This window comes from Gracilinanus agilis, chromosome 2, assembly GCF_016433145.1.
Source record: "Gracilinanus agilis isolate LMUSP501 chromosome 2, AgileGrace, whole genome shotgun sequence".
Classification (NCBI taxonomy): Eukaryota; Metazoa; Chordata; class Mammalia; order Didelphimorphia; family Didelphidae; genus Gracilinanus; species Gracilinanus agilis.
Window position 1 is genome coordinate 28,132,972 of NC_058131.1, and position 23,235 is coordinate 28,156,206.

The 23,235-nt window shown below is 42.9% G+C and overlaps 1 protein-coding gene across 1 annotated transcript in view; it reads left to right on the forward strand.

The window, feature by feature from the left end:
* The window catches only part of ATP6V1B1 (ATPase H+ transporting V1 subunit B1), a 43,712-nt gene extending 36,840 nt beyond the window's left edge, over positions 1 to 6,872 (forward strand). Inside the window, exons 7-14 of the mRNA XM_044663026.1 lie at positions 56 to 157; positions 1,257 to 1,354; positions 3,281 to 3,404; positions 3,711 to 3,861; positions 4,173 to 4,255; positions 4,450 to 4,554; positions 5,961 to 6,090; positions 6,206 to 6,872. Coding sequence (XP_044518961.1) covers positions 56 to 157; positions 1,257 to 1,354; positions 3,281 to 3,404; positions 3,711 to 3,861; positions 4,173 to 4,255; positions 4,450 to 4,554; positions 5,961 to 6,090; positions 6,206 to 6,408 — 996 coding nt within the window. The 3' untranslated portion in view covers positions 6,409 to 6,872. The remainder of the gene's footprint in view (positions 1 to 55; positions 158 to 1,256; positions 1,355 to 3,280; positions 3,405 to 3,710; positions 3,862 to 4,172; positions 4,256 to 4,449; positions 4,555 to 5,960; positions 6,091 to 6,205) is intronic.
* Positions 6,873 to 23,235: the final 16,363 nt, after the last annotated feature.

A 23,235-nucleotide genomic window follows, 5' to 3' on the forward strand; every position in this document is an offset into this window, starting at 1 on the left:
TTTCCCTCCCCCCTTCATTCCCCACTCTCCTATCTCTTTTTTTGCTCCTTTATAGATTGCTGCGCAGATTTGCCGCCAGGCAGGGCTGGTGAAGAAGTCCAAGGATGTCACTGATTATCACGAGGATAACTTTGCCATTGTGTTTGCAGCCATGGGGGTGAGTGAATCAGAAAGTGAATCTGAGACTTTCATGGGGCAGGATGGGGTTGGAGAGGGGGGAACCTGATGGGGTCAGTGGAGAGGGAGGTTCTGTGATGAGTGGTTCCAACCAGCTTAAAAGGAGAGAAAAGGAGGCAGAAGAAGGTCTTAGAAAACAGGAAAGTTAGCAGGAGTTGATTCCTAATATGGCATGGACAAGTGAAGGAAGATAAGGGAGAGGAAATATTTCTAGGAAGAAGGTAACCAGCCAGATCTGAGGATTAAGGAACTATTGTCATTTCATCCATAGCTCTCAAAAGAGCTGTAACTGCCAGTAGAGCTTCTAGAACAGCAAATTGAGAGGACATTGAGTTTAAAAGGTGCTGACAGGGGGGCAGCTGGGTAGCTCAGTGGAGTGAGAGTCAGGCCTAGAGACGGGAGGTCCTAGGTTCAAACCCGACCTCAGCCACTTCCCAGCTGTGTGACCCTGGGCAAGTCACTTGACCCCCATTGCCCACCCTTACCAATCTTCCACCTATGAGACAATACACCGAAGTACAAGGGTTAAAAAAAAAAAAAAAAAAGGTGCTGACAACACCGGTGGTTGGCCTTCGGTAGCAGAGAAGCCACAGAGCTTAACCTCTAGTCCTCAAGGACAATTGGTTAAAACGTGAATCTATCAGATAGTGGACTAAGGTGCTGTGGGCAGGGTTTGTTATACATTCCCTGGGTGCAAAAGTGAGCAATTATAGCTCCAGCTCTCAGTTTAATTATTGAGGGGTGCCTTTGCTAAGAACCAGAGGGGATAGCTGGTCAGGCATTGCCTGCCCCCACTTCACACACCCCACCCAATTACACCTGCAGTCTATACTCAGTTGCCTTTCTTACTTTCCAAACGCCACTTCTGGGTCGAAGCCTGGCTCAGCTGCCTTCTGAGGAAGTCAGAAGAAAATTCAGGTTCAGTCCCTGACCTTAAGGAGCTCATAACCTTAGCTTAATCATCCCAGCTGAAAAAAGCGACTCTCTCTCCTTCCATCCCATCATCCAGTGGGAAGGGAGGGATTTATAGTCTTTCATGTTTCTACCTTTCCTGTGACCTTCCCCAACTCGATGCCCAGGTAAACATGGAGACAGCTCGATTCTTCAAGTCCGACTTTGAGCAGAATGGCACCATGGAGAATGTCTGCCTCTTCCTGAACCTGGCCAACGACCCCACGTGAGCTCCCCTAACTCCTAGCCACCTTTTGTAGCACCCTGCCCACTCGATTCCCAGTTTTCTCCCAATAGTCACTCGCTGAGTATCTCCTCTGCTTTCTACGCAGCCAAGGAATACAAAGTTTAGAGAAGAGGGGTCCCTTCCCTCGGGGGCTAACAAGTCCAATAAGAAGGGGGGGGAAAGACACGTGCACAAATAATAGCAACACAAAGTCACATTGAAAAGCCAGGAGCCATCTCCTGAAGGGGTTAGCGCTTTTCTCCCAAGGGAGGTTGGTGGAAGGAGTGGTCACTTCCAACAAGACTTGGGCTATGACCACTGGTGAGCAGGAGCGTGTGCGTCAAAATCATGGAACCATAAAGTATATATGCTGAGAGGGGCCATACCGAGAGGGAGTGAACTGTGATTACACCGACAGAAGGAACTCCCAGATGAGGAAATTCCCTCCACAATTTCAGAGAAACCTTGTTTTGGAGAGTTGCATCGGCCATTGGAGGATGATGAGTCTTGCTCAAGGTCACAGTCTGTATGGGTCAGAGGGAGAATCTGGACTAAGATCTTTCAAAGTCTGAGGCTGGTTCTCTTCCCACCACGGCATGCTGCCTTAAGGGACCCCAAGTAGAAACCCAGCAGGAATTTTAGAGGCCATTGAGTTCAAGTCTCTCATTTGATGAAAGAGAAAAATGAGGCCCCCAAATCATACAAAGAGTCAATTGCAAAGCTAGATTAGAACCCAGGTCTCAGGAATAGCTGTGACTTGGAGATACTGTCCTACCATGAGCAGTTCCAGGATGGTGTGATGGCTATAGCACTAGAGTCAGACACTACTTACTAACTGTGTGACCCTGGGAAAATCTCAAACTCTCTGACAGCCTCTCATCCCTTTCTCCACCCACTGAGAAGGCAGGAAAAACAAAGGCCACTGCAAATATGTAGTCAGACAAAATATTCCTGCATTAGTCATGTCCAAAAAGGGGGGGAAAAGAAAAGAGAGAGAAGAAAATATGCTTCACTCTGCCCTTTGAGTTCCTCAGCTCTCCATCTGGAGGTGGATTGCATGTTTCTGTGTGAGAAGGGCACTATATTTCAACCAACTTCCCATTTCCCAGACTCTCTGGGGTTTTTTTAACCCTTACTTTCTGACTTAGTAACAACTCTAGGACAGAAAGAAGGTTAAGGGCTAGGTAAATGGGGTTAAGTGACTTTCCCAAGGTCACACAACTAGGAAATATCTAAGGTCAGATTTGAACCCAGGTCCTCTGGTCTCCAAGCCTGAGTCTCTATGCACTGTGCTACCTAGCTCCCTTATTTTTATTATTTCATCTGATCTTCACCACTCTGAGAGGTAAGTGCTATTATAATCCCCATTTTATAGGTGAGAAAACTGAGGCAGACAGTAGTTAATCGACTTGCACAAGATCACACAGGTAGTAAGTGTCAGGTCTGCCCGACTTCAAGCCTGGCACTCTATCCAGTTAGCTGCCCAGCTGGGAAGCTGCCCACCTTGGTTCAAGTCCCACTTCTGTGAATCCCTGGGGCAAGTCACTCAACCTCTGAATCCCAGGCAACTCTTTAAGATCACATGATGTAGAGCAGGGGCCAGTTAGCACAGGTGGAGGGGATATCCTGTGCCAATGAAAACTCATCTGAAAAAAGGTCCCTCCATAAAGAAGAAAGTGTTCCTTGGTCATTCGTACCCCTCCTCCCATCCAGAAGGTAGCCTTCCCAAAGGGTCAATTCTGGTTTCATCCTTGGATCCTGAGCCTCACCACTCTGTCTGGAACATAGTAGGTGCTTATTCTGCTGAAATGAATTGAATTAAATTGGAACTGAGGTAATCTCACCAGTTCTCTCACCTGAACTGAACATGCCCAGAAAGTTAACCCTGAGTCCATTAACTCCCTTCTTCACCCATCACAACCCCAGGATTGAAAGGATCATCACACCCCGCCTAGCCCTGACTACTGCGGAGTTCCTTGCCTATCAGTGTGAGAAGCATGTGCTGGTCATACTAACAGATATGAGCTCCTATGCGGAGGCCCTGAGAGAGGTGAGGCTGGGGGCTGGGGTGGGCATAGAGGATGGGTGGGGAAGCAGTAGGAAGGCATTGTTCCAATCTTTCCTTGGTCCTGAGGACTCTGGGAAAAGAGAGAGAGAATGGAAACCAACCCCTGGGACCAATTTTTCTATCCTTGATTCTCTTTGTTTTTCTGCGTTTCAGTTGTATCTGCCTTGGTCTCCTGCCTCTCTGCCTTCTATTTCTGTCTCTTCCTGTCTCTGTGTCCATTGATTCCCATGCCTATTTTGTCTCTCGGTGACTTTCTCTGAGTCTCAGTGTGTGTCTCTCTCCTGACAGGTCTCAGCTGCCAGAGAGGAGGTACCTGGTCGACGAGGTTTCCCAGGGTACATGTACACAGATCTGGCCACCATCTATGAGCGGGCAGGCCGAGTGGAAGGCCGGGCAGGTTCCATCACCCAGATCCCCATCCTCACAATGCCCAATGATGGTGAGGACTCCCAACAATTTCCCTCTCCCCCTTCATTCCCATCCCCCGTTCCTACCCAGAGTCTGATTTCTCCAAAGCAGCCAGAATGGCTGAGCATTCTTAACAGTTATATGACTGATGATGGGTCCTTTGGTTTCCTCATTTGTAAAGGGAAGAACATTGGACTCAATGTTTTCTAAAGTCCCTTCCAACTGTAATAAGCACATGATCTGCTGAATACAAAAGACATTCTTTGGAGGAGGCAGGATTCCATGGTCTGATGGGAAGGACATGGTCCCCAGGCTCACTAAAGTCAAAACTCTCTGTTCCAGATATCACCCACCCCATCCCTGACCTGACTGGCTTCATTACTGAAGGACAGATCTATGTGGACAGACATCTGCACAACAGACAGGTACCACCAGTTTCCTTTCCCTTTGCGTTCGTCCTGCTCAAAGCCTCTTTCATCTCCCAGCCTGCATCTGTCCTCTTTAATCACCAATAGGACAACTACAGGAGGGTGGCCACTGTTGACTGGTTGCTGGATAGGTTTGCCCCCTTCCCTTTCTGCCTTCCCCCAACTCCTGTTATTCCTTTCTATGCCCTCAGATCTACCCTCCCATCAATGTGCTTCCTTCCCTCTCCCGTCTGATGAAGTCAGCCATTGGGGAAGGCATGACGAGGAAAGACCATGGAGATGTCTCAAACCAGTTGGTAAGTAAGGAAAGGACCCTGGGAAATGGACCAGGTGCAGAACCCATTATTTCAGAGTAGAAGGAGCTCTGCTACCTGTCCATGGTGCTGGAGGTCCCTTTCTAAAGTCATTCATTTGAATGGGGTGTGGAGCTCACCCTTCACTGAGGTCTTCTTCCTCTGAGGCCTCATCATGACCGTGGCCATGGCCATGGTGGTGACTTTGGATTCTTTTTTTTTTTTCAAACCTTACCTTCTCTATTAGAATAAATACTGTACATTGGTTCCAAAGCAGAAGAGCAGTAAGGGATAGGCAATGGGGGTTAAGTGACTTGCCCAGGATCACACAGCTAGAAGTGTCTGATGCCAGATTCGAACCCAGAACCTCCCATCTCGGTGTCTGATTCTCCATCCACTGAGCTATCCAAATGCCCCATGACTATGGATTCTTAATAAAACCCTTACCTTCCATCTTGGAATCAATATTATGTATCAGTTCCAAGGCAGAAGAATGGTAAGGGCTAGGCAATGGGGGTTAAGTGACTTGCCCAGAGTCACACAGCTAGGAAGTGTCTGAGTTCAGATTTGAACCCAGGACCTTCTGTCTCTAAGTCTGGCTGACCGTCCACTGAGCTACCCAGCTGCCCCATAACTATGGATTCTTAAAGGTTGCACCAATACAATGCAAGCTGGGCAGGCTTCTAATACAGCCCAGCCTACTTCATCATGGGCAGCTAGGAAGTGGAGTATGGAGTCCAATATTTGGAATCAAGAAGACCTGAGTTCAAATTCTGTCTCAGACACTAGTTGTGTCAACTTAACCTCTGTGTACCTCAGTTTCCTTACTTATAAAAATGGGGATTATAATAGCATCTACGTCTCAAAGTCTTTGTGAAAATCAATAAAATAATATTTGTAAAGGTCTTAGCACATGGTAGGCACTTAATAAATGCTTGTTAAAATTCTTTAAACACCCAGATCAACTAACATGGCAATGCCAGGATCATAAATTTAGACCTGGAAGGATCTTTAGATATTGTAGAGTCCACTCCCCATTTAACAAATGAGACCCAGAGAGGTTTTGACTGGCCCAGGTTCATATAAGCTAGTAAGAATCTGAGGCGGGATTTGAACTCAAATTTCCTGACTCCATGAGGCTGCCTCTCTAAGGTTCTTTCCAGCTCAAATCCTGTCAGAGAACTTCTGAGGGGAGGCCAAATTTTGAAATTCTATGAAACCCAAGGTGAGGTTATGAGGAGGGAAAGGGACATTTTGGGAAGGGGAAGGGAGGATGATCAAAACTCTGAAGTCAGTTTTCAGGTCCCAACTTGCCCTGTGTGAGCAGCTTCCCTAAGAGCCAAGGGCCCAGGCTGAATGTCCAGGGACTCAGGCCCCAGACCCCATCCATCTCTCTTCCCTCCCTGCAGTATGCTTGCTATGCCATTGGGAAAGACGTTCAGGCCATGAAGGCAGTGGTGGGAGAGGAGGCCTTGACCTCAGAAGACATGCTATACCTTGAGTTTCTGCAGAAGTTTGAGAAGAATTTCATCAACCAGGGTAGGAGGACTTGGAGGGAGGAAGGGCCTTGTGGAAAGATGGAACAAGTGGAGGGAGAGGTGATCTGTCTGATCCTGGCTCAGCCCCTTTCTCCATTTCTCCCTCTCTTCCCCAGGCCCCTATGAAAATCGCACCGTGTTCGAGTCCCTGGACCTTGGCTGGCAGCTGTTGCGCATCTTTCCCAGAGAGATGCTCAAACGGGTCCCCCAGAGCATCATCGAAGAGTTCTACCCACGAGAGACCATGCTCCATGCCCAGGCCCAGGCCCGGAGCCCAGACACCACCGACACCTCTGACACCTCTGACTCTATACTCTAGGGCTGCCCCCTCGATGCTACCCCTCAATACCAACACCTCCCAGGGGAAATGTCTTCTGCCCAAGCCTCACCCCCTCCTCCCTAGCCCTAGTTCTGGGATCTGTGATACCACTGTGGTACCTATCACCCCTCTTATCCCTATCACCTTCACCCCCCAGTCTAAGCTCAGGCTGCTTCCTCCAGCACCACTCACACTCCCCTCCAGCCACAGCCTTTTGGGTGTTGTCCTGCCCCCAAACTTCTGATCCTCCCCTCGATCCCTTCACTTCCCCTCCTTCTACAAGGGAGGAAGCCTTCACACTCTAGCCCCACCCTAGACCTTTCCCTAGAGGCCAAGTCATTCCATCATCTCCTCTGGGTACCTGCAGGGAGGAAAAAGTGGAGAAGAAAACTCAGAGAACTCCCTACCCTGCTAATGTCAGCTACTGTTTCATTAAAAGCCCCATTGCTTAAGAAGAGCATCCAGCTGTGTATGGCTGAGGCAATCAATCAATATACATTTATTAAGCACCTACTATGTGCCATGCACTGTACTAAGGGAGGGAGCTACAAAAAGAGGCAAAAAACAGCCCATACCTGCTTGTGTGGGGTGAGTGTGTGTGTGTGTGTGTGTGTGTGTGTGCGCGCGCGTGTGTCTTTCAGTCTGCCAGGGTTCTCCTACCGAACTTTAGACCACTTACAAATCCTAACTCTACCAGTTCTAGATTCTCCCTGGCCAAACCCTTTCCCTAATTTGAAGAAAGGGAAAGGGAAGGTAAAGGGGGTGGGTGTAGTGAGAAGAAGAAGGGAATCATTGAGTCCATGCTTTAATTTTAGGATGAATGACCCTATACCAACCAAGAGGGATCTCTCCAGGCAAGGACAATCCCTTTTTTCACTCAATAATTTCTTTTTTCCCCCAAGGGAAAGAATGACATTTTTAAAAATTTTTAAATATTTTTCCATGTTTACATATTTCATTTTTCTTTCCCTCCCTTCCCTCTCCTGGATCCAATAAGCATTTCCACTAGGTTATACATATATTATCACTCAAAACCTATTTCCATATTATTCATTTTTGCAATAGAGCAATCTTTTAAAACCAAAACCTCAAATCATACACCCATATAAACAGATGATAAGTCATTTTTTCTCTCGATGTAGATAACATTCTTTCTATTGGGATTGTCTTGTAGTAGCAGCATTGGATTATTCCACAATGTTTCACTTTCTGTGTTTAATGTTCTCCTGGTTCTGCTCATTTCACTCTGCATCTGTTCCTGGAGATTCTTCCAGCACATATGGAAAGCGTACAAATCATCATTCCTTATAGCACAATAGTATTCCATCACCATCATATACCACAATTTGTTCAGCCATTCCTCAATGGATGGATACTCTCCCATTTTCCAATTTTTTGCCACCACAGCGTGGCTATGAATATTTTTGTACAAACATTTTTCCTTCTTATCTCTTTGGGGTACAAACCTAGTAGTGGTATTGCTGGATCAAAAGACATACCTTCTTTTAAAACCCTTTGGGCATAGTTCCAAATTGCCTTCCAGGATGATTAGATCAGTTTACAACTCTACCAGCAATGCATTAGAGTCCCAATTTTGCTACAACCCCTCCAACATTTATTATTTTCCTTTACTGTCATATTGGCCAGTATTCTAGGTATGAGGTGGTATCTAAGCATAGTTTTGATTTGTGTTTCTCTAATTATGAGAGATTTAGAGCACTTTTTATGTGTTTATTGATAGTTTTGATTTCTTTATCTGAAAACTGCCTATTCATGTCCCTTAACCATTTGCCAATTGGGGAATGGCTTGATTTTTTGTACAATTGACTTAGCTCCTTATAAATTTGAGAAATAAGACCTTTATCAGAGGTTTTTGTTATAAAAAAACTTTTCCCAACGTGTTGCTTCCCTTCTAATTTTGGTTGCATTGATTTTGTTTGCACAAAACTTTTTAGTTTAATGTAATCAAAATTATTCACTTTACATTTTGTAATGTTCTCTTTCTCTTGCTTGGTCTTACATTCTTTCCTGTAGATCTGACAGGTTTATTATTCTATGTTCACCTAATTTACTTATAATTTCCCTCTTTATGCATTTAAGTCATTTTCCCATTTTGAATTTATCTTGGTATAGGGTGTGAGATGTTGATCTAAACCTAATCTCTCCCATTCTGTTTTCCAATTTTCCCAGCAGTTTTTGTCAAATAGTGGGTTCTTGTCCCAAAAGCTGAGACACTCAATAATTAATTAAGCACCTGCTGTATGCACTCCCTCCACTAAAGACTCACTCTGCAATATAGTCTATTCCTTCAGAGCTCAAGGTCTCCAAGTTCCTATGCCAGGTTGGAAAACTTCATGTCTAAGCTCCATGATACAGACTATCTCCATTATCTGAAGTCAAGTTTATAGAGTCATCCCCAGATGGACTACTAAATGATGACTCTTTTTATCACAGCTACTCTAAATGACAGAATCATAGAGGAGTTGGAATCTGGGTTAGTGATGGCAGGTCCCCACACATACATAATCACAGATCCTTAGAGCAAGTGATGGGTTCTGTGCTAGGAACCTGAGGGAAATAGATAAATCAGAACCAGTCCCTACCCTCATCTTCCTAGGCAGAAAGAATATCTACCAGAGAAAGGTCCTATGGTTGTGTTGGGGAACCTATGGTTCCTGTGCCAGAGGGGGCTGTTCCCTTCCCTGTCTCCACACAAGCCTGAGGACATTTCTCATATCACCCATCCCTCTGCCTAGCAACCCAATAGGAGAGCTTCCTCTCTCCCCTGTCTTAAGATATAAGGGGCAGGGGGAGGCTCACATGCTGTGTGAGGGTTATGGTTTAGGTACTCTATCTCTAAAAGGTTTGCCATTGCTGCCATATGGTGTGCTAGAAATAATTATCTTAGCAGATCTGATTTTGAATCCTGGCTCTCAGCCTTACCAGCTAGGTGATGTATGGAGAACCACTTTCCTTTTCTGATCTCTAATTTCCCCAGCAGTATGAATTGAAGACCCCACCAGAATCCTGAACCAGATTAGTTATTTGGTCTCATCTCTATGATTATATCTCCAAGGTTCTGCCTGGGGCCCTCTTGTTTTCTCCATCTTCTCTCATTAAAGCAGGGATCCTTAACATAAGGTCATGTACTTGGTTTTTTTTTTAATATTTTGATAACTATAGTTCAGTATAATTGGTTTCCTTTGAAACTATCTTAACCTATGCATTAAAAACATTGTTCTGTGGAGTCCATAGTCTTCACCAGACTGCTGCCAAAGGGTCTATGACACAAATTTAAGAACCTCTGTAGCACTAGAAGAAGATCTCATCAGATACCATAAATTAAATTAACATTTCTACACAAGCAATTCTCAAATCCACATGTTGATTCCCAAATTATAGAACTTCATATATTCCTTTGCCATCTTGCCAGCTTCTTCCTGGACAGCTCCAAGTGGATGTCCCATCAGTCTCTCAAATGCAAAATATACAAAATTTAACTCTTCACCCCAAATTTCCCTTTCTCCAGTAAGGCTACTGTCATCCTTCCAGTCACTCGGGTTCACAACCTCAGAGTCATTCCTGACACCTTTCTCCTTAACTGCCCAAGGTCAAGTTCTCAATTCATTTTCCATAACATCTCTCAAAGCAGTCCATTCACACAACTTCTCTCCCTTCTCTAGGATTATCGCAAGAGTCTGCAAACTTTGAAAGATCTTCATTGGCAGGGTTAACACAGAGCTGGTGTCATAATGATCAGAGTTTGAAACAGAAACAATGGAAGTCAGTGGAGCATGTGGGGAAAAGAGAGGCTGGGAAATATTTCTGACTTTGGTTGGAAGGTTACTGAGCCATGATTACTCCATGGACTCAGAAAGCAAAAAGCTAGGGAGAATTGTGGCAGACCCAGAGATGGGAGATCCTGGGTTCAAATCTGGCCTCAGACCTTTCCTAGCTGTGTGACCCTGGGCAAGGCACTTAACCTCCATTGCCTAACCCTTGCTGCTCTTTCAAATACTTAGGCATACATAGAAACAGGAACTTGATGAGTGATTTCTTTCGAATGAGGAACTCCCAGATGAAGAAATTCCCTCTATCAATAAAGGTCAGCCCCCTTCTTTTTTACTTCAAATCTTAGAGGGTTGTCTAGCATTCTAAGAAATGTTCTCATCTAGGGTCACTTAGATAGTATATGAAGCCCAAAGCTTCCACCCTCCAATGAGGGATTCTCTCTTCACGAAGCCAAACTGCCTCTCTCTACATATATACACATATCGACAGTGTAACAACTTTCCACAAAAGTTTCTTGGTTCATTTTTCTTTAAACTCTTACTTTCTGTCTTCATAACAACTCTAAGAAGTTAAGTGATTTCTGACCAAAAGCTTTCAATCGTACAACTGCCAAAGTAGAGAGAGAAATTTTGAAAGGATATTGTAGGAGCAAACTTCTATGTTTCTCTTATGCAAAATTATTTTAGGTAAAATTTGAAACTGCTCATACTGAATGGCCTCATTACCTTGCTTCTAAAGGTTCCAATCATCTCTTTATTCTCACATCTCTTGGATCCCTAAGTCAAAGTTTAGCATCTGACACCTGATTCCGACAAAATATCAATTTCAGAATCAGGAAAAGTTGGATAAGACACAACAACCTACATCAGAGATGAGATTCATTTCATATGTGAGGAGGAAGAAAATTACCTTTTTAAAAAACCCTTACCTTCTGTCTTAGTACTGGTTCCAAGGCAGAAGAACAGTAAGGACTTAGGTAGTTGGGATTAAGTGATCTGTCCAAGGTCACACAGCTAAGAAGTATCTGAGGTCAGATTTGAACCCAGGTCCTACTGACTCCAGGCCTGACACTCTCTCCACTAAGCCACCTAACCAACTTGAAAATAGCTATTTTTGCTGTTGTTCTTACAAGCTGGACTCACGACTTGTACTTCACGTGGGCTGGGTCACCAATGGCTAGAAAACTTAAGAACTCCACAGGAAATATAAGGGCACCTTTTACACAGGGAAATACTAAGAGAATAAGTAGCCATATCCTTAGCCCCATCTGTCTATGACTCTAAATAAACTTCAATAAATGTGGCTCAGACTGAGTAAGTTTTGAGTGTGCTCTATCTTTGTTCCTCCTATAAGGCCACTGATTTCTGATTCATACATTTTGGTTCCCTTGATATTCTTGATCTGGTTCCTCTGATATTCTTGATCAAAGATGAACTTTGTTATAATTTTTTCTAATTCTATAAGAAAAAAGTTTTTTTGTAGTTTGATAGGTATGGCACCAAATCAGTAAATTAGTTTAGGAAGGATTGTCATTTTTATTATATTAGCTCATCCTATCCATGAACAATTGTGTTCCCAATTGTTTAGATCTAGTTTTTGAAAAGTGTTTTGTAATTGTGTTCATATAATTTCTGGATTCATAAATTTTGGAAGTGCTTGCTAATAAATGGTGGGGAATACAGGCAGGAAATTAGGGTTAGCTCTTCTACTTCAGAGTCTATATGAACCCTCAAACTCAGTGTATTGGACATACTTACTCCCAGGGAAGAGTGCCTATCCCTCGTGCATTATTATAAAAAATACTCCTAAAATGGCATCTTCAGGCTATTTTGGAGTCTCGACCTTAATGTTCTGATTAACATCTAAAGCTATTATGTCAAAGAAAGGGGTAATAGACCCTGACAGTTAGGGGAAAGTGACCTGAGAGATTTTTTTTTCCAGCTACAAGAGACTAGTTAGAACAATTGGGATTTAATAGAAAACTCCCTCAACACTGCCCCAGTAAGGATTCTGAGTAGTCTTGATCTCCTCAAGTGAAGATGTGAATTACTCTTCCAGAGGAAAAGACTTTCCCTGCAGATATTAACCTTCAGAGAGAGAGAATAATGTGGGACTGATGGTTCATCCTGGAGAGTTCCCAGTGCTCTCTGTGTCATTATAATGAATTACAGAAACTGTAATCTTTACCCTCTCAATGCTCATTTAACCCCCTTCCAATACACTGGAGAAAATAAATAAATAGTTTTCTTGGATTTTATGCTGTGTAATCATTTACTTTCCCATCTTGATTTCTTTTCTATGGTGATCTGGCCAAGCACAGGGTTGTGCTGGAGCCATCTTGTTCTTCAGAGACAGCTGAAGAAGCTTTGCTGTCAATTCTCTGGACCATGTGGTGGTAGTTGGGGGCTAAGATGTTGATCTTACTTATGGCTCTTTGCCTTTTGAGATACCATCAGTGTTCACTAAAATGGGATTTGTGGGTGCCAAAAGTGTTTCCAAGACAATCGAGAAGAGAGTTCACAGTACAACTCTCCATGGCCATTTTCTGATGATGCTGGTAGAGGATCTTTCTAGATTAAAGATGCCTATGATTTGCAGCTTAATAATCATTGGTTAGAAGGGCAGCTAGGTGGCTCAGTAGATAGAGACTTAGGACTAGAGACCAAAGGTCCTGATTTCAAATCTGGCTTCAGACACTTCTTGGCTGTATGACCCTAAGCAAGTCACTTAACCCCAGATGCCAGTACCACTCTTCTGCCCTTGAACCAATACTTAGTATCAATTCTAAGATAGAAGGTAAGGATGTTTTATTTTTAATATTTGATTTTCCCAATTACATGTAGTGACAATTTTCAACATACATTTATTGAAATTATAAGATCCAAATTGCCTCCCTCACTTTCTTTCCTCCCCTGTCCTAGAGATAGTAAGCAATTTGATCTTGGATAAAAATGTTATCAAGCAAGACACACTTCCTTTTTGGTCACTGTTGTAAGAGAATATTCATAGAAAACCAAAAGCCAAATAAACTAAAGTGAAAAATGGTATGCTTTGATCTGCATTCCTGCTCCACCAGTTCTTTCTCTGAAAGTAGATAGCCTTCTTTGTCATAAGTCCCTCAGAATTGTCCTGGATCAGTGGACTGCTGAGAACAGTTTGTACAAGATTGCTGTTACTTTATATAATATTCCCCTGGTTAGGTAAGGGTTTAAAAAACAACATAATGATTGGTAAGAAACATTGACATGCCTGGGGACCACCAGCCTGTATCAGACAGAGGCAGAAGGAGGAAGAGAATTTGCATTGAGCCTAAGAGTCTCTGCGGTACCCACTCAGATCAATGAGGGAAGAAGCTTCCTTGTGTGCCCTGCTGGCTCGCCATTATTTTGATATGTCCACACTCTGCCATGGACATTCATACCAATCCACTTGTGTCCTGCCTGGGGCAGTGGCCCCCACATTTAGCTTCTGTCATAAAAAATAATAGAGGGATTGATGGATATTAATAGAAGCTATGAAGGCTAGAGGCTTTGAAGGTGGACTGGATTTTGGTGGGAGAGAGAGAATTTTTGCCCTGGCTCACGACATCTGGGTACATTCCAAGGTGTTCAACTGCTGGTCTTGTCACTCAAAGTTGGTGTCCATCTTGTTCCAGAAATCAATATAACACTGATTCACACTTTAATGTTTCTATTGACTCCTATTGGCCCTTCCTCTTCAGTACCTCCTCTTCGGTACAAACGCAGACACCAGCAGAATGCCAACTAACTAAATCCCTACAGCAATTCCTGCATCAGCCTTCGGACAGCTAGAAGGCTCCAAACTGGGTGACATACCTTACTGGTCATTGAATGCAGCTGGAGATTGTTCCCAAGATGTTTGGCCTCTACTGCAGGTATGAAATTACCAGAGAACAAGAATGGGAGTGGGAGATGCTGATCTAATAGACACTCAATGAAGTAAATGGAATTTTATCTGTTTTACTCTAATAAGGCTATGCCTTTTGGAAAAAGAAGCTGGTAATGAGTGTCTCATCATAACCACTGACATTTCTATGGCCTTCTAAGGCTTACAAGGCATTTTAAAATATCTCTTAGAGCCTCGTCACAAAACTCCAAGGTTAAGTCACCTGAAGAGTTTTTTGTCTCAGATGTGCAGATGAGAAAATATAGGCTTGGAAAAATTAAGTGACTTGCCTAGGCTAGTAACTATCAGAAGCAAGATTTGAACTCTAAAAAGAACACTCTGTTACTTCATACAACTATCTGACATATCCTATACAGAGTCCAAGCAATGGGAAGGAAGGTGCAGAGCAACATTGCCTCAAAATGAGAAAAGGCTGAATTTCATCCTGCTGCTGACACTTACTAGTTCAATGATAATTGAGCAAATCACTTAACTTTTGTTTGCATAGCTATGGGTTTGGTGTTTTTTAAATTTCTTATTTATTTCCTTTGTAATATACATTTTATTTTGTGCCTTTAAAAACATGAGTCTAAGAAAGTATCCATAGGCTTCACTAGCCCAAGGGGTCCATAACCAAAAGGTGAAGAACTTCCAGATTGGATAATCTGGGATGGACTGGATAAAAAGATGGCTCCTATTTCTATCAAGAAAGTTTACTAGGGGGCAGCTGGGTAGCTCAGTGGATTGAGAGCCAGGCCTAGAGATGGGAGGTCCTGGGTTCAAATCTGGCCTCAGACACTTCCCAGATGTGTGACCCTGGGCAAGTCACTTAACCCCCATTGCCTACCCTTACCACTCTTCTGCCTTGAAGCCAATACACAGAAGTTAAGGGTTTAAAAAAAAGCAAAAAAAAAAAAAAAAAAAGAAAAGAAAAGAAAAGAAAAGGAAAGGAAAGAAAAGAAAAGAAAAGAAAGGTTACTAAAATGTCAAATAGATGTGGAAAACTCAGCAATGTGGGATTTGGTTTCTTCCAAGAGTGGAATAAATGGGTACATGTTTTACTGTTACTCTCTAGAAGAAATATATAATGTTTGGGACTGGCCCACTGATAAACTTAGAATTCAAAGGGCAAATCAATGCCCCTGTTATTGGTGGAATGGAATGGCACTTGATGGAGGGGTATAAAATGTAAGCAGACTGGAAAGGTAAGAGGGGGCCAGGCTATGATGGGCTTTAAATGACAGGTTAATTTGATACTAGAGGCAAAAGGGACCCACTGGAGTTTATTGAGTGAGGGGGGTGACATGATCAGATCTGAGATTCTAATAGATCATTTTAGCAACTGAATGGAAGATGGACAGGAGTGGAGAGAGGCTTGAGGCAGGAACCAGCAGGTTGCTGTTAGGGGCTGCACAGGGTGGCAGTTGCACAAGCTACAACATCATCTATAGTTTTGGGCCCCACAGTTTAAGAAGGACATTGATAAACTGGAGAGGGTCTACAGATAACCAGGATGACATAGGGTAGGTCTCAGAGACTGAGACAGAGTCTGAAAGAAATACATCTCTCACCATCTTTACGGGCATTCACAGCAGCCAACTTCCCCTCCTATGTCGGTCATACTGGTGAGCAGAGAGGCCAGTCCATTGAGGAACAGAGACATGCCCTAAATGTTCTGAGATTCTGGGAGAAGTCCTCAAAGTCAGGATGCAGATCTGAAAAAGTCTCCAAAAGAGAGTTGGGAGAACCTCCAACTGAGGAAGGCTCTACTCTACTCAGTGGCCAGGGGTCCAAGCTATCTTCCACTTCACTGTCTTTTGTTTGGACCAGACCTACAATTCCAACAGCCCAAGAAGCTCCCATGAGGGGCTTCCTGACTAAGGAAGGTAATGATGATGATGCTAAAAAGAAAAGAAATATTTTCAAATGTAAAGGAGGCAGCAGGAGACATATGCAAGCAATGCAGGGAGAGTATCCATGTCAAATTTAAAATAGTCTTAAAAAAAGTAAATTGTATATAAGAAATTTATTGTTTGATCTACAGTCCTCTTGTTCTGTTCTATGTATATGGAAACATTCAAGCTGTTGATGTTCCTAAGTTAGTCCTTTTTTCTTAAAGGGGGAAAAGAAATCTTAAATCCCAGAGATAGAAAATGATGAAACCTGACCAAGGTCACACCACTTATAATCAAAGTTAAGATTTGAATCCAGGTCCTTATTTCCAAATCCAGAGTTCTTTTCACTATTCCTGAGCCCTATTCAGAGGGAAAAGATCCTACTTACAGTTTGGGGATAGTCCCATCTCCCACTCATACCTCCATTTCTCTGGTTAGTGATTGGACCTCATTGCATGCTATTATTAGCTAAGCCCCACAGACACTCACATTTTATTGTTGTGTAACTCCAGACCTTTTTGGGCCACAGTCTTCCCACCGAGACCAAAGCAACATCCTCATAGTGGCCTCAGATCTCTGTAATCACATGGGAGATTTTGTGTTTTTTTTTCCTCTGCTTCTTTGCCTCTTCCTGTCTCTGACTGTCTCTTTCTTTCTCTTCCTGTCTCTGTCTGACTGCCTTTGTTTCTGTCTCTGCTTCTTTCTTTCTCTGTCTTTCCTTTTCTGTTTCTATCTTTCTCTATCTCTGTCTGAAGATATCTCTGTTTCTGTTTCTGCCTGTCTGCCTGTCTGTCTCTCTCACCTCAGCCCACTCTCCAATACCCCAATCCTTGACAGCTCCTAGTTAAGGTGTGTGATAAGTCCCAGGATATGAAAGATCACTGTGCTGGGACTTTCCTGTGGGGTTTGGTGCCTTAGGGAAGTGAGCAAATCTGAAAGTGGATCTGAGACTCATATGGAAAGGAGGAGAGAGAGGAATTGGGGCCCTGGCAGTTTCTGGAGAAGGGCTCAGAGTTTAGGGCAGGGACATTGAGGGCTCTGTAACACAGCCCCACAGTCTCCAAATCATAGAATCACAGAACTTCAGAGCTGTGAGTTAATCAATTAGTACATTAGTAAGTTGCAGTTATTATTAGTGTATTATTAGTTAATTAATTATTAGTATAGTATTAGCTAATTAATAGTGTATCATTAGTTAATTAATAAGCTGTAAGTTAATTAACATGAGGTCCAGGGAGTGTCAAAAATCATACAAAGAGCCAGTGTAACCCACATCTTATAGGAATGGAAACACCTTCTCTTTGACCACTATTTGGAACTGCTCCCAAACTCAAGACTCTGAAAGTCTTCTCTCCTATCACAGTCCCCTATCCCTCCATCTCTCCTAAACACATCCTTCTAAATCTGTTCTAAGTTTTCTTGTTTTCCTGATCCATCCCTTTTCTTCTTCCCTTCAGAGCATCCCCCCCTACAGTTAAGCAATTCAACAAAGCATCGCCCTCCAACCTGGACGCTAATGTCCTCTTCTGTCCTTTGGAAGCTACCATTCCATTGATCCCCCCCTCTGAGTCATCCCCACTATCCACCTTCTGATCTACAGCCTCAGACTGCTGCAGGAAGATGGCAGGAAACCAACCATTCCTGCTCTCAGGCATTCCTCTCCCGATCTTCATCACACTGCTTACAGTAACTGTTCCAAACAGATATGGAGACCTGAAAAAGGAGCATTTGCTTAAGCGTGAATTTACCTTAGTTCAAAGAAGGCCCATGTTTCTACTTATTTACTTTCTGGGCCTTAGTTTCCTCCTTTATAAAATGAAGGAATGGGATGAAATGGCCTCTAAGTTCTAAATCTACAATCCTGTGATTCTGGCCTATGTCCTAAACCAGGACTCTCTTTTTTTAAATATATTTCTTTTTTTTTTATTATAAACAAAGTAAGTCTCAACAGGTAGGAACATTTCAATATGCACAAAAGATTAAAAGGGGGGACTTCAAATGAAACAGAATTTCTTTTTGTGTACAGTTTGTTTTTTTCTAGTTTGTACAGCTTGGTGGAGTTTGGGAGAGGCATCAGTCAAATTTTACATGGCAGTTCTACCACCCCAACTAGGATCTGTCCTGAGCAACAATTTTTCAGGGATTGGGGTATTGATAGGTGGGCTGAGGTGAGAAAGAGACAGATATAGAGAGAGACAAAAGGAGGGAGAGACTCCCACAGATGCCAAATTGTCTGTGTCCCTGTCTGCATTTCCTTCTGCTTTCCTCAGTTTATTTTAATGATTCCTGACTTGTTTTTCTTTCTTTTTTCTCTACTCTTAGTTCCAATATCCCCCCCAATACCACTACCCCCTCATTTCTTCCCAACTCTTCTCCCCACCGCCCAAAGAAGAGTCTAACCTTGTTACAGAAAGTAGAATCACATGTAGAAAGCCTACATGTTGACTGTATTTAAAGACCGTACTGATTCTGCATGTGTAATCCATGCTGCCAGAAGGGAAGATCTTCAGTCTTCAGGGGTCATATTTTATCATTGCCATCCTCACAAGTCTCAATTCTTTCCCACTTAATTCTTTTTACAATGCTGTTGGTAGTAGTTGATGGCCATTTTCAGTACACCATCTCTTCCTGACTTCGTTTGGGGTTTTCTTAGCAAAAACCCTGGAATAGTTTACCATTTCTTTCTCTAGTTCATTTTACAAATGAGGAAATCGTGGCAAATGGGGGTGACGTGCCTTACTCAGGAAGATGAATCACCCTGACTCCAGGCCCAGCATTCTATCCAATCTTCCTAGTCATTTAAATTATTCTCTTGGTTCTGCTCACTTCATTCTACATTAATTCATATAATTCTTCTCAAGTTTCTCTTTATCTGTCCCTTTTGTCATTTCCATTACATTCATATAATATTATTTGTTCATCCATTGCCTAATTGATGGGTGTATCTTCTCCCCACTTCATTTCACAGAAAACACTGCTAAGGATATGCTTTTATCTATGGCTCTTTCCCCACATTTCTTTATCTCTTCATTGGTATATGCCTCATCATGATAATGACATGTCCAAGAGTATATAATCTAATGCCCTTTGAGGTACAGTCTCAATCTGTTTTCCAGAATGGTTGTGCCAGTTTCCAGTTCAACCAACAATACATTCGCGTGCCTGCGCTTCCTTCATCCATCCAACAAATGCCATTTTGCTATTTTGCCATTTTCCCCAGTCTAAAGGGTGGGCAGAAGAATATTGGACTTATTTTGATTTGTAGTTCTCCTATTTTTAAGTGATTTGAAGCATTTCTTCATAGGATTGTGAAGAGTTTTGATTTCTTCCCTAATGAATGATTTTCCATTCATCTAGTCATTCCATCCTGGCCTCCTCAGTGACCTCTTTCTTTCCATCATCCATCTTCGATCTCTCCCTGTCTAATACTTTCTTCCAACCTCAGTATCTCCCCACTACTGTCTTTTTTCCTATTTGCCCAAGTTAGCAAAGGGGTTGCTCTGCCAAGAAACTAATTTCGATTTTAACGAACTTCACATTTTACAGCTCCTGGATTCACTTGGAGGTTGTTGGAGGAGAATCGAATGCCAATCCAACTCTCTTAGTTCAGGTTCAGTGTTTGGACAAAATGAAGCACTCAGAAGCCATCAAATAGTTAACAAAAGGAGGTTTACTTTACCCCAACATAACAAAGATATGTGAGAAGGTTCTGATAGTATTTAGTTTCTCCTTCTCTACATATGGAAACACGTCTGTTCAAGCCAGGCAGGATATGGTAGGGGTTTTTTTGGTGGAAATGCAGAATTTTATTGAAAAATATCACCTTGATAAAGCTTTAACAAGAAGAATTGTAAATGTATTAAATGGCCAGATCATTTCCCACTTCAGAGGAATTTTGGAATGCAGAAAAAACCAAACATCATTGGATAGATTTATTGTGAAGCTTCTACCTGCTGAATCTCAAGCAGGGTTCACTGATAAGGGACAGAAAAGAGAAAGAGGCACATGTTCCAGGTCCAAGAGGCCCATGTTTGGAACTTTCTATGCTTGTTGGTGACCAGGAAACAACTCTGAGGGAACTGAGCAGGTCAGCTTTGGCTCTTAAAAGAAAACTAATCTCTATCAAAGGAGGGGAGGTTAGAATTGTTGTGGATGCAGGAAAATGCTAGTAAATATTAGCCCTATCGGGGTAGCTGGGTAACTCAGTGGACTGAGGGTCAGGCCTAGAGACAGGAGGTCCTAGGTTCAAATCTGGCCTCAGACACTTCCCAGCTATGTGATTCTGGGAAAGTCACTTGACCCCCATTGCCCACCCTTGCCACTCTTCCACCTAGGAGCCAATACACAGAAGTTAAGGGTTTAAAAAAATATTAGCCCTATCACAAACTAGGTTTTCTAGCTCCCATATCACCCTGCTAATTCACACTGAATTTGGAGTCCACTGAAATTCCTCAATCTTTCTTTTTTAATGAAAATATTAAAAAGTATTCAGTCAGGGGCAGCTCTCCAATCAGTGGATTGAGAGCCAGATCTGGAGACAGGAGATGCTTGTTTCAAATCTGCCCTCAGACACTTCCTAGCTGTGTGACCCTGAGTAAGTCACTTGACCACCATTGCCTAGCCCTTACCCTCATCTGCCTTAGAACCAATGCATAGTATTAATTCCAAGGCAGAAGGTAAGTGTTTAAAAAAAAAAACAACTCGATCATGGCACTTGAGTTCAACTCAAGTTGAGTTCTCTGAGAGCAGCCCATCATGAACCCAAAGTGAGGAGGCACCCTGGGATCTCTCCAAGCCTAGGGCCAACCTTGCCACATCCCCTAGGTTGAATCAGGTGTGCGCATAGGAAATGTCAAGAGGGGAAGTTCCTAGACTGTGACAGCTGGAAGTATCTGCCATCTCCGCAATTTGAGGTGCTTTGATGGAGGCACAAGAAAAAGCTTTGCACTGATGTCCCAGCTTCAGCACCACTCCAGGCACAGAAAAGCTCCCAGAGAAAGAGTCACATAATCTGGATTCAAATCCCAGAACTGCTGTGTAGTCTGAGGGGAATCATTTAACCTCTCAGGGCCTCTGTTTCCTCACCTGGAAAATTTTGCGATCTCAAAGAGGCTTCAGCAATTCTCTCATTTGTACCCAAGTCCTCTGATTCCCAATCCAGCAATCTATCCACTAACAAGCTAAAGTTGGATGAGACAACCTCTAACATCCAATCTTAAGTCTAGGATTCTTTGATCCAGTGGAGAGTGGCCATGGCTGAGTCATTACCCTGAAAGAGAAGACCCTGGCTAGAGAAAGAGGGGGAATCAGAGGGGTTTGGACAAATCCCCAGAGGATGAATTCTTATGTCATTAAGAAAAGGATTAGGAATTTTGAAGATCATTCCTACATTGGATGTTGTCATGAAGGGCTACCATCCCTCTCAAACTCTATCATGGATATCCCAACATTGCCAGAATTCTGGGGTAAAGGGATGCTGGGTCAAACAGTAAAGGAAATTATTCCATAATTCAAGCTGTTTATGGTTCTGTGCTATAAAAGGCAATCAAATAGGCATTTGTCCATTTTGTTTGGAGAGGATGATAGAAACAGAGACAGAGAGAAACTTGAACCTTCACAATCAGGCCATGATTCTAACTCAGAGCAGCTGGTGAAACAAGAACATAGGATAATATGGGAGAAATCTGACTAGGAGGCTAAGATTGGGGGGAATAAGAGCGGTGGGGAGGAAGACCACACTTCCACACCCACTGAGGGTGCTACTTAACAGATTTTCAGGACAGAAAAATCTCCCAATCCTTTTTTTGGTTTGTTTTAAACCCTTCCCTTTTGTTTTAGACTGGATACCAAATGCAGTTATTAGTTCCAAAGCAGAAGAGTGGTAAGGGCTAAGCAATAGGCTCTCTGACCACTGAGCTACCTGGCCGCCCATCTCCCAGTCCTTTCGAAACAGGAATGGAACCCCATAATCATCAAAAATAGTTCAAACTGCTGCCCTGTCTCATTCCTCAGGAGAAAAGTTTTCCTTCTTCATTCAGTCTTTGTCATGCAGACCAAGTAGATGCTGTCAGAAGTTTCTGTTTGTATCTTATGTTTGCTATTTTGGGCAGGATACCTTTACTTCTCCGGGTCTGAACAGCCATGAGAAAAATGGTTTTAATCCAAGAAATCAAAACCATAGTCAACAGCAATCTGGCTTTTAAAATTATTTTAAAGCTTCAAAAGGATTTTTAAATTTTAATTAATAAAATTAATAACACATTGATTAATTAAAATAATTAATTGAAACTAATAATAATTAATTAATTAGATTAAAAAGGAAATTAAAATCCTTTAAAAAAGGATTTTTAAAGCTCACACTGACAGGTTATATTCTGGCAGGCTAAATGGAATTCACAAATTCGGCATTTTCTAATATAAGTCTGTCAGAACAACTTCTCCCCATAGAGAAGAGCTAATGTGCCGCTGGTGCCCCCACACCCCCGTGCTTCCAGTCCAGCCGTCCTGATCCTGACAAATATTGGCCAGCAAATTCTACAATGGGTTATTATGCCCATTGGTTGAAACCAAGGCCCCTCGTAAGCACTATTGTCGGCCATCGCTTTATGATTCTTATAGAACCTTTGGAGAATAAGTAGACAAGTATGATACCCTCACCGTGCATTCTAGAGAATGATTTTCTTTTTTTCACGTCACAAATTATAAACTGATTGTGAGCCTCCATCCACCGGTCAACACCTTACAAAGTGGCAAACTAAATCTATATCTTTCTGTTGTTTCACAACTGCCGTAAGACATTAATGTTGTGGGAAAAGATTTTCATCCCCAGGCCTAGAATCTGCCAACCTGCATTGGGAAGCCCAGATTCCCTCTACTAATGAACTCACAGATCTAGTCCCAAAGCCCAATCCACTTGTACCCCTGTGGCTTGCATCAGGATGTGTTAAACCAGAAGGAGAGGCTTCATGGGTACAAAATAGGATTGTCTTGCATCATGCTATAGCTCTGAGCTTCCTGGTATTAACCTGAGTGCCAATGTGCCTCCTGCTTTAAGTCAGAAGCCCTAGAGGCAGCTGGATGGCTCAGTGGATACAGAGCCAGGCCTGTCCTAGGTTCAGATGTGACCTCAGGCACTTCCTAGCTGTGTGACCCTGGACAAGTCACTTAACCCCCACTGCCTAGCCCTTACTGTTCCTCTGCCTTGGAACCAATATGCAGTATTGATTCTAAGCCA